This window comes from Scleropages formosus, chromosome 22 (assembly GCF_900964775.1).
Source record: "Scleropages formosus chromosome 22, fSclFor1.1, whole genome shotgun sequence".
Classification (NCBI taxonomy): Eukaryota; Metazoa; Chordata; class Actinopteri; order Osteoglossiformes; family Osteoglossidae; genus Scleropages; species Scleropages formosus.
This window is the reverse complement of record NC_041827.1, coordinates 5280288-5292388: the sequence shown is the minus strand read 5'-3', so window position 1 is coordinate 5292388 and position 12101 is coordinate 5280288. Positions and strand designations below refer to the sequence as shown.

Here is a 12101-nt window from a genome sequence, read left to right as displayed (position 1 = left end):
GGTCTAATCAAAAATGTCAAAAAGCTGAAAAAATAGAGAAAACTGGAAAGAGAGCAAATACTTTTTCAACAGCAATGCATATTTAAATGGACCGCAAATGAGTGTTGGTAACTGATGGTCTCTGTTTAATTGCACTGATTATGGTTTTGTTGTTTGTGCAGATGAGTTTCACTCAGATCAGCCTTTTGGACCGAGATGGTGATGGTGCCACAGCCATGCACTTCGCAGCTAGCCGTGGCCACGCCAAGGTCCTCAGCTGGCTGCTGCTCCACGGTGGTGAGATTGTGACTGACAACTGGGGTGGGACGCCCCTGCACGATGCTGCAGAAAACGGGGAACTGGAGGTGGGCACTTAATGCACCATGGGAATTTCCTAGTGTCAAGTAGTAAAAACACTTATTCATCCAGATGTCTGCAACAAGTCAGGTTGAATTTAGCCGTACAACAACAGAAATCATTATTCAGTTTGTATTTTGTTGCTAATAGGATTATTTAAAAAATGCATTCCTGCTTAAGCTGCTTAAGGCATACCCAGTACAAGGAAAAATTTTGGAGAGTGCTTTGTCTTGGCGCAAAGTATTGTCAGTTGTGACGATTACTGAACTACTAGAAGAAATTTTAAATAAATTTAATAAATGTCAATAATGTGAAAAAGAAAATTTGAAGTCAGCTATTTTTTCCTCATTTGAACTCTTCATTTCAAGGGATATGAAGTACCTTCTGTCATAATCTCCTCAAACCATTTTATATGTTTTACTTCTGTATAAAATATACTGTAGGCTAAAGATGCCCCTTGAAAACCATCTTAAGTACCTTATAAACATCCTTCACAGTTTTCTAAGTCTTTGCATGAGTTTTGGGAAATATCATTTCAGTAATACAGTATGTTGTTTTCAGATTCAAGTTATCTTGTCTTAATACACAACTATATGTCTTAAAACACAATTGAATGTCTGACACAAATTGCAGTCAAGGGCAAACCGTATGCAGAAAATGCAAGTCTAACTAGGACATTTGTTGCAGTTGAGTACAAAACAGCTAGATACTGAGAAAAATGTCTGTTTGTTATTTTCAGTAATGTTACTTTTCATGATGTATACTAAATATTTAAAATTGTTGAAGCCCATAAACAGTATGAGGTACTGACATAAATCTAGCAAAGTGTAAATAACAGCGAGATGTAGAAAAATGTCTTTTCCTTACCGTTTGATATACAGTGTGATTACTACACATGTATCTTTTTTAATGAAATCTAGTCATCAAACACCAAAAAATAATATTGAAAACTCAGTTTCCAGAAAATAGGTCTGTTTTACAGCTAAATCAGTTGTCATATTCTGTATTTTTTTGTGTTCTTTGCCTCTACAATGGGAACTGGCAGTGCTGTCAGGTCCTGGTTGTGAATGGAGTAGATTTGGGGATGCGAGACCTGGATGGATTCTCAGCAGCGGACCTTGCTGAGTACAATGGGCACGCTCAGTGTGCCAAGTACCTGCACACCGTTGAAAACATGGTGAGAACAGCAAATGTCAGGAACATTTGTTCCACCCTGTACCTACATCATCTTCAACCCCTAGTTCTCTGTCACACTCACCTTTCCCTTTCTGATGTCTATTACTGAGAACAACCGTGCCGACTGGGTTACTTGGGTAATTCTCAGTAGAGAACGTGCTCATGTTCAGTTCATACTTTGAAAATACTCAGATGTTTTGTGGCTTTAGCCATTCTTTCTAAAGTTGATGTAGTCACAATGGGTTATACTTTGTATTACTCTTCTAATACGTGGCAGTTTGTGGTGTTACTGTGGTAATGAGGATTGACAGAAGTCAGGGCTGTTCGTGTCACAAGAAGTCATTTCACGTATAACTTTACATGGCACTTGCACTCCAGATAGAAGGGAATTGTTTTTTGGTTTCAAGTTGTTTGCAGTAATAATTATCTTCCTCTTCCAGCTGCATAAATGAAAAATACATTGAAATTGACAGCTGTAATTGTTGTGGTATGTGACATATGTAACACAGACAAAACAAGAATTTATTAGGTTAGGACAAGTGCTATTGAGTCAGATTCACCTCATGGTAACAACTTATATGCTTTTCAAAATAACGGAGGGTACAGAAGTGGTTTACCATTGCCTTCATCCATGCATGTCTGAGAACTGTAGGAGGAATCTTAATGGGAACATGTAAACTCCACAGAGACTGAGTAGGGACCAAACCCAAGATCTGAAACCACAGCTCAGAAGCTGTGATGCATCAGCTTTCCTGGTGGGCCACAGAACCTTTTTTTTATGTTTGAGAAGACTTCAGAGGTAATGATTTAGTTACTAATTTGGTAGATTTGGTAACAGTTTGTTTACCATCCTATTGAATTAGATGATTTGCAGATCCTCCCTGCCTAGTCAGCCATGCACTTAGGAGAGCAGTCAGGCCAACAAATGTTGTCTTCACAAAGAGTTTACGAGCACCACCAAGCAACAGCACAACTGAAGAACAGAAGACCTTGGTTCATTGTCTACTAACCATTAATTTGTTTCTCTTGCTGGGTAGAGATTGTGAAGATTTTGCAATCCACCTGTAATGGAGTACTTGTTGCTGTGATCAGAATACAGGCTTGACATGCTTCTTATGTGGTTTGTGTATCACAAAAAAATCAGATCACAGGGAGTATTCCTGTATTTGTTTTGTTTTACCCGTGAAGGTTGCTATTTAATGGAGGTATGGGGGTGCAGTGGGTTCAGCTAGTGCCTGCTGTGTAGCGGGTCTGGGGTTCAAGCCCTGCTTGGGGTGCCTTGTGACAGACTGGTGTCCCGTCCTGGGTGTGTCCCCTCCCCCCTCAGCCTTGCGCCTTGTGTTGCTGGGTACCTACCCGGTTGTTGACAATGGGTGAAAGGTCAGTATTTATTAATTTCATAGCAAATGTCATTCTACAGCATGAAAAATAACTTCAAATGTAATCTGTAGTAAATTTTGTTGGGAGCTCAGCATGGATAGTTCTGAATTTCTGCAGTGTTACTGTTTTGATTTTATGCATATCAGATGTATAAAAGCCATCATGTTTTGAGTCATGAAAAAGATATGGTATATGTTGAAGGTCCCTTGTACAGATTGATCCTTTTTATAGGACAAAATGCAGAACTAAACCTAAATATATAAGTAAAACTAAACAACAAATTGATCTCAGTTCCTCCTTTAGCAAAAAACTGTGAGGAGTACAAGATTTTTGTGTATCAGGAGGAATATAGTTTTTTATAAGTTGTCTTTGAATATATTTTATAAAATGTAACTGGTAACACTGATCATTTGTAACTGTAAGTACACAGGTGCTTTTAGGATAAAGTTCTATCCTCTGTCTGAAGTGCTGCTCTTATGATCCGTCCCTTTCTGTCCTGCAATGGATAATCCTATTCTGACAGGTCAGGATGGGACAGGAGTACTCAGAGCAGACTAAAGAGGGTGTGACTCTCACCCTGAGGATAAGCATTATCTTACGGATCATGTCGGCTTTTCCTGTCACGAAAAGCCCCCCTGACCTGTAACAAATTGGGAGGCTAGGCTGAGTCTCTGATGCACTCTTGAACACTGAGTCACCGTTGAACAGAAGCAATTCATGCCATGAAGGAAGCGGGACCAATAATATCAGTACAGTGTTGCAGAAAGGAAGAAAACATGGAGTGGTCTCATCAGTAAATATTGTTCTGAAATGTTTTTGTTCTTCTGGTGTATGTAGTTTACATGTAGCATATACATGTACATATGTGTAGATACTGTATTTCAGAGGTAGATGGTACAGTAAAGAGAAAGCATTCATAGCTTTTGGGTCTGAAGAAAAAAGTTGCATGTTCAAATCTAAGGAGAATGAGGTGCCTTTGAACAGAAGGTTTTACCTAAACTGCTTCAGAAATATACAGCTTAGTGAAACTATATGCTATATATATATATATCCATGTGGGAAAGCTTGTTGCAATGAATTAAATTATAATATTAATTTTTTAAGCTGCAGTAGTATTAAAACCTACCAGCGGTGAACCATTGATGAGTAGGAGTATGCGCAGTGCAATAGCGTTTTCCTCTGACTTTTTTTTGGCTTCATTCTAAATGAAATATGTTGAAGCCACAAGAGAAGAAAGGCAACTCAGACTACTCGGTGATGTTTGTGCCTCAGCTGCTTGCGTAAAACGTGTATACTCGCGCAAATGTGTGTGGGTGTGTACTCGCGTGTGTGTCCATACAGAGTGTGGAGCACCGTGTGCTCTCCAGGGACCCGTCGATTGACCTAGACAGCAAGCAGCTGGACTCCGGCCTCTGCTCCCCCAACAACACATTCTCGTCCTCCGTCCAGCCTGCCCACTTCCAAGTGGGATCCCCCGCAAGCGCTCTATCCAACTATGACTCCTGCACCTCCAGTCAGTCCAGCACTGGGGAGAAGAGGAGTGGAGTTTCTGGAACACGGACCCCAGCTGGTCAGTGACACACAAATATGCACATACTGCGCGCCCACAAATGCATACACAATACTCTTCATGCATCCATACCCATGTCGAGATGTCAAAAGATTAAATGAGCTCTGTATAATATAAGAATCCCTTCACCACAAAACCAGATCTTGGTTTGATGAACTTGAAGAATGAAGGTGCATAAGAGACTAACACTGTGTCAGAAAAGAATGCACCACTGCCTGGGCTGAGAGCTCAGGTGTATGCAGTCCATCATGGATCTTGGATGTGTCTGCTTTCCTTAAACCTGTATTGCAGTTAAAGTGGCCTCAGAGTACAGTGAAATCAGATTGTTGCATGATTTATGTATAAAATTTGCATTGTCTTGAGAAGCTGTTAAAGAAACTCTTCAGTGTGACAAGGGATCACCCAGAGCCAGCTTTGGCAGAAGTCTGTTGTCTGATAGCCAAAAAAATGACAGTACATCACTGTCAGTCATAAAGCAAATTGTTTAGTGTACCGATTTAAGAACAGGTCCATGTATCGGGTTTAGCAAATTCCTCTTTTATTATATCATTATTCAGTAATGCTAGTGAGGAGTGACACTCTGGATCTGCCTGCTTATGTACTGACTGCTCCTTGATCTGCTGGTGAAAGGTTCCTCAGAGTCAGCTGTCACAGACATGCAGACCTACATGGACATGTTGAACCCAGATGCAAGAACAGGAATGCAGAAGAAGGGGGTGCCACATACCATATCTCCTCCACCCCCACCAGCCTATCCTCCTCCCCTACCCCCACATCCCCCTATCACTACTCCTCAAGTTCCAGCCCCACCCAGCTACCCTGCACCCAACACCCCTGAAGATCAGCCCTCAGCTGAGATCTACTTGAAGGTGAAGAGCAACCTGAGGCATGTGGAGAATGATACTGTTAAAAAAGAGGTGAGTTCTTACTGTGAGCTCACAGTCCACACACAGCTTATAGCTTAGATGATGTGCATGTTTTGACATCTTGTAGTGCACATGCACAGCTTATGTTACAGGAAGTCATTACACATTCTGTATACTGACCTTATAACTTGTGTACCATATTGGAGGTACACACCTACATATGTTGACACAAATTTACAGGTGTACATAAACACACATTTCACTCTTTTCAAGTTGTGAGAATGTTTCATCTGTATGAAGATTCTTTCAGCTTGCAAGATAAGGACAGTTGCAATCTTTGGGAAATTGTGTCATTCCTAAATATTAGAAAACTTAACAATTGTTTTTGGACTTTGCCTAAAAAAACTATAGTTGCCCATTTCAAATAACATGAAAATTAAAGCCTACGTAGGATTAACAGGATTATACTGACCTTGTATAATACAGGAAAAAGCCCCAATGTGTACTGAACCTATTTCATGTCATTAAGATCAATACTACCAGTCCCCAGCAGTGACCCCTTCAATTCAGGGCAATGCTAATGTTCCTTATGAACAGTACCACCACCACCAAAAAACCATTCTGATAAATGTAGAATTAAATTATACATTTGATTATATAAATAAATGCAAGTTTGGGGTTTGTTTCAGTCATGCAGTATCTTTGTCTCTCTGACAATGACACAGTTCTTGAACTTGACATCATAAATGTTCCAACTTCTGGGGTCTGTTACTGTGACTTAGTAAATTGAATAACAGGCATTGAATACTGGTACTATGTTGAGGCCTCAGTGTGTGGCCTGAACTCAGTGAATGTTCCTAGCAACCCTTCAATGTCATGGGAGACCTGGGTTTGATCCATCATCCTGTTTCCCCAAAGATGCTAAACTGGAGTGTTCAGATAGCCCTTGGTTTTGTCCATGAAAAGACAAGTGTAAACACATGTCACAGTGTTGACATCCTCACGGCTTCCTAAAAAGCTTATGAAGCAGATATGCTTTCTGTCATGGATGGAGGTATTACCCCACATTCTATGTGGTTTTGACAGCAAGTGTCTTGAAACACTGATACTGGTAGCAACGGTTTTTAAAAACACTTAAGGAAAGATACTGAAGCTTATAGAATTTGGATTTGGATTTTTCCACTGTATTTCATAGACTGTAAAAGTGCATTTAGAATCAAACTACTCACATTTCCCATAATTTAATATTTATTTTTTATCAAGTACTTCTTGCAACAAGGGTGATGCAGTGACCCAGTGGATAGAGCTTGTGCCTCACAGCACTTAGGCTGTGGATTCAGGGATGGGATCAGCTCTGGCACTCTTTGTGTGGAGTTTACATGTTCTCACAGTGTTGGTGTGGGTTTCCTCCCACAGTACAAAGGCACATGTTTCAGGTGAACTGGTGACTCTAAATTGCCTGTAGTGTGTGTATATGTGAGTGAATAAATGTGTAATTGCCCTGTAGTAAGCTGACATCTCATCCAAGGTGTACCCTGCCTCGTACCCTATGTTTCTGGGCCATGTTGTGAATGACTGTGACCAGGTATTGGACAGTGAATGATAGTGAATTGATAATGAATGATAATGAACGTTTTTCAATGCTCTGTGTCACCTCAATGAGATGAGCACTGTACAACTAAACTGAATTGAATATTTATTACTAAACTGCAACTTTCTTTTGTAGCTCCAGTACAGACAAGAAAGTAGATTTTAGGCAACATAAAGAGCATAAAAATTTAATCGCCTACATTTATACATATTCAAAGTGGTTTATAGAACTTTTATTTATATGGAAGGAAATTACTTGAGACAACAACAGCATTAGGTACTTACAACAAAAGAAGGCACAGAATATGCTATAACTTTTATGTTCAGTGTACCCAGATCTTGATTTGATGAACTTGAAGAATGAAGGTGCATAAGAGACTAACACTGTGTCAGAAAAAGCCTCTTTCACCTCTGTTTGCTGTCAGATAACTCCTTTATAAACATCTCTTGGAAGGTTATTCATACTGTAGTATATAGCAGCTACCCTTTATCATCTCAAGAGTGGTATACATCAACTCATGGGATCAGAGTTAAAGAAACCCTGTTACCTCAATACTGCTGTGGGTATTAGAAAGACAAAAAGGTTGCTGGGAGGTGGTTGAAGGTGACTTCAGGCTGCTACAATTTGATATGGTAGGTGTGGTTTATTGATGAGGTGTCTGGGTAATTTGAGAGGAAAGGTAGTGTGACACTGGTGTTGAGGATGAGGGATCTAGTGACACCTTGCCTCAGGGTATATCTGGGCTGTGGTCGGACTCAAGTGGGTGTTGAAGTCAAGAATCAAAGACATTAAAGAGCAAACTAAGGTAGTTGCTTTCCTCTGGAGTGTTTGGATGTTTTAATGCAGACAGCTTTGGGAGGACCTGCAAGGATTGATGCAGGAAGTTTGATACTGTAGTCATTGTGTTTCAGTTGGCAAACCAAGAGTTTCTCAGGTAAGTCAGTCTGAAATAAAGGTTTTACCTGAATTTAAATTTGCATTTTTCTGACTATACATCCCTAAGTTCAAGAGCGATTGCCCTTACTTTTATTCATTTTACAAGTGAAGCTGAAGTCTGAAAAAATGCAGAATACGTTCTGAGTTTGTGTATACTATGAAAATAGGCATCTTTGTTTGTTGTGCTAATGCGTGTGAAATGTCAAAGGAATTAGTACAGTGAGAAGCATAAGTATTGTTAAAATTGTAAGTAACAATTGTTTTTGTTGCGTACTCCTGGAATTTGGTCAAAAATGGATATGAGGCTAAAGTACAAAATGTCAGGTTTCTGGGTAATGTTTTTCATACAGGTTTAAAATATGTTTTGTTATGTCGTACAGGTTTTGTTATGTAATTCTTTGTTCTTTGTCACTGCCAACTGAAATATAGGGACAAATAAAATTAAAGCAAATTAAAGTTTTGGTGAGTTAGTGTTTGGTCGCATGCCCTTTACATGCATGCAATCCATCGACATCACCAGATTCTTGATATCTTTCGTGATCTACCAAGCTTTAACAGCACACTTTCGGTTGTTACTTGTTTGGAGGTATTCTTGTTTGTTTCACCAAATGAAATGCATGCTCAGTTAGATTTAAATGAGGAGACTGACTTGGCCAGTTTAAAATTTTCCACTTTTTTTGTGATGAAGTCCTTAGTTAAGTATGCAGTGTATTTTGGATTATTGTCTTTCTGCATTATGGACGGGATGGAAGGCATGTTTTTCGATGTGAGAAAATAAGATATTTCTGTACACTTCAGACAAGCTGACATTCTGTACTTACTGTAGCCTTGTATTCATCATTTGATCTGAAATACAAGTTTTGTGAGTATGCAACAAAATAACCAGTTTTACTTTATTGTCCCAATACTTATGATTCTTACTGTAGATGTGCATGGTTGATTGGTGAAGCATGTAGAATATCAGTTGTTGGATTTAGGGTCATGATGCCTGATTTGATTATGCTTCTGTGCCATTGATAACCCATACTGGTAAAGGCTGATGGGCTGATGATGATTATAGAAGTTTTATTAACAGATTTTGACTGTTAAACCCTCTTTCTTTTGTTCCTGTTAATGTTGCACCTTCATTTTCATTCAAAACTATATACTACTGAAATGCCAAAATCAATAGACCCTGGACAGTTGGAAGGAACACATTCCTGTTTATATTGTTTGTTTTATTAACCTGGATTACACAGCTGTGTTTTAAGTGACAGTATCAATTCTTTGTCTTTTCTGATTTGTAAATGTGTTGCACATTTGAGGTAAAGCTTTCAGTTCTTAAACTAAGAGAGTGAATATTTGAAATGAAATTTGCACTGTTAATCAGCCAGCAGAAGAAAATTTTATTGTAGAGGAAAAAGTACAAATTCTGTATTTGACTTAAGTGAGAATTGCCTAAGTAATCCAAGTGGGGAAACCTGTGTGTCATGGCTCTGGTCACTTTTTTTACAGTATAATGCTTCATAGGGGAGTATTCTGTATCCAACTGAAGACCATGAAAAGTCTTTTCTCTTTTTATATGTCTTTATATTATCCTATGTTTCACTTTTTCATTGCATTTTGGCCTATAGTTTTTAAAGTAAACTTACAAAAACTCAGACTTAAGCTTCTGCAAGTTGGGAGTAAAATTGGTAGCCAGAGAGATTTTGATGTTTAAAGTATTATTGAGATGTTAATTCATGATTTATGTGTAATATTGTGAAAATCAACGATGTCTTAAATGTTTCTCATGGCAGCTGAACTTTACAGTTTTTGATAACCATTCTTAATAAACTTTGATTTGTAGTTTCAGAATTTCAACAGAGCTTGTAAGTCAATGTCATAACTTTTTTAAAAGAAAAAATGTATTCCTTTGATCACAGTTTAAGTGACTTATTAAAATTAACATGATGCAGAGTTGTCTGTTATGTTAGTCATGAACTACATTATTCTTTTTGAAAGCAGCTGACTACAGGAGAGAACTCAGACCGGCTGCGCAGAGTAGACTCTAACAGGAAGTCGCGCAGCTTCAGCAAACAGCCCAGCACTGGGGATTACTACAAAGCTCTGGGCAGTGACACCGCCAGCGGTCGTGGGATTAGGGCCATGGTGCCCAGTGAGGAGGTAAACTAGTCACTAGTCATGACTGTTTGCATGGAATGAATCAATAATGGTGAGCAAAAATAATAATGTGGATGGTGATGCTGATTCTGAAATAGCAAGGTGAATTTTACAAAATATAAACTGGCTCAGTTAATTAAACCAGACAAGTTTCTTTACCGCTGGCTTCTGTAAAGCTCACACAGTTAAGCCCTTTAGCCCTACACAACTGCACTGCCTGACTCTGGCCCAGTGAAGATCCCTTGACAAGGCTTGACTCCTGCATGAATATTCTAGAAACTGTGTATTAAACGTTGACAAATCTGTCCTGTTTGTATTGGCACTATTCTGTTAAGTACCCTGCAGTATTTAGTGTACACACATATACAACATAGATGTATATGCATATGTAAAGTGCACACTGAACCTTTAAACCTCCTGAAGTTCATTACCATCTCTTTGGTCTTTTCAGTGCTTAGTTGCAGCTGGTTTAACTTGCGCCACTCAACAAATTCTTTCACTTTCCTGTCCACACCCATACCCGCTGTATCATCTGAAACTTCTAGAAATGACATGACTTGTTGTACCAAAAGTCAGAGGTTTATGGACTGGACAGGAAAGCAGTCAGCTGTCCCTTGTGGGGCTCTCAAGCCATACATGGCCATATCTCACAAACAGACAGAGAGCCTGATGAACTGTGGCCTGCCAAGCAGGTAGTTTAAAATTCAGGATACAGTGAATCTTGGGAAAGGTAATATACAGTTGAATTCATGTGAATTAGCTAAAATTGAATGCTACTGTAAAAGTTAGTGAAGAGCCAGCAGATGAATGCTTATCAATACTTACCAAACATAAACCATTTGTATAAATAAGAGTTCACTTTATAATATGTTGTGGTTTAATTTTTGTATCAAAGAACTAAAGATCTGGTTATTTAGCTACTGGGCTGAACAAGATAATGAATTAAAAAATGTTAGTGTATGTTAGTGTTCAGTGTCTTACACAGTAATACAATGCAACATGTTTCCATTCAGTATGACAATTTTTGTATTAAATGGGTAATTGAGTAGTTTTGTATGTATGGTATAATTCCATGTGAGGTGTGTGGGCATGGATGTGTTGTGGTTTGGGACGGGTGTGTTGTTTTCTTATGGTAAGTGCTTTACTTGTGCATGTAAGCATGGAATATAACCTGCTTTGGTGTACATGTACATTACAAGCAATTCCACTTGTTCCCAGGGTTCCCTGCTGCTGGAAGAGCCAGCTGATGGCCTGGAAAATGGAGCTTCAGATCATTTCCTGCCCCCACCCCCACCACCTCTCCCTCAAACCCAACACACACCCACACCAGCTCCTCCTCCACCCCCACCACTGCCCTCAGAAAACCCTCCATCCAAGTACAGTTCCAACCAGCGTCGCCCTTCGTCTTCTGCTGGAAGTGAGTAATCTCCCATTTTAGTTTCTTTCTGTGGCTGATATCAGTCTCTTGCATTCCCTCTTATAAGCACTTTAGTGATACTGGAGGAGCAAAATCAGCACTGGGTTCTTAGCTGTACTCTCCTAGCACCTGATTACAGATTAACGCCAGGAGTGATGTTACATGGATGAGTGGTTAAGTCTTCAACCATTTCCTTAATGGCAGCCCCACCCAATGATGTGCTTTTATGCTGACCCTGTATATGACCCGGTATCCTTTTACACACCAGACTGCTCCTTATCCTACCTCTGCAACACCTACATTACGAAACATCTCTGTTCTGTGATGCTCAGGGCACACACAGTGCTCTGAAAAAAATTATGTTTTACAGCTTTTTGATGCTAAATTTGATAAGGTCTCTTTGTCAGCTCAGGAAAGGAGCTTGAGAGAGAAAAATTGACAATATAGTTATTTCCTTTAGAAAATAATTAAATGTGTAGTTATACTTGTGAAAAAAATAATTTCAGTTAGTAACTGGTTGCACCATCTTTAGCGACAATGACTGTTGTACCTGTTGACCAGGGTTTCTTATCACTGCATCAAGCAAATTTGGCTCACTCCTCCATGCAGAAAAGCTTTAGCTCAGCAAAATTTAGATTTTTTCAAGCATGAACAGTTCTTTTCAGGTCTTGCCAAAACCTTTAAAAA

The 12101-nt window shown here is 39.2% G+C and overlaps 1 protein-coding gene across 8 annotated transcripts in view; it reads left to right on the top strand.

Moving 5' to 3' along the window:
• Window positions 1-12101, top strand: part of LOC108918273 (espin-like) — a 36444-nt gene that overhangs the window by 9623 nt on the left and 14720 nt on the right. For 5 of the 8 annotated variants that reach the window (XM_029247980.1, XM_029247986.1, XM_029247984.1 and 2 more), the window contains 6 exons: window positions 162-344; window positions 1382-1513; window positions 4234-4462; window positions 5093-5379; window positions 9839-10000; window positions 11216-11414. In XM_029247980.1, the coding sequence (XP_029103813.1) occupies window positions 162-344; window positions 1382-1513; window positions 4234-4462; window positions 5093-5379; window positions 9839-10000; window positions 11216-11414 (1192 nt within the window). The remainder of the gene's footprint in view (window positions 1-161; window positions 345-1381; window positions 1514-4233; window positions 4463-5092; window positions 5380-9838; window positions 10001-11215; window positions 11415-12101) is intronic. The other 3 variants (XM_029247987.1, XM_029247981.1, XM_029247985.1) reach the window with 2 other exon arrangements.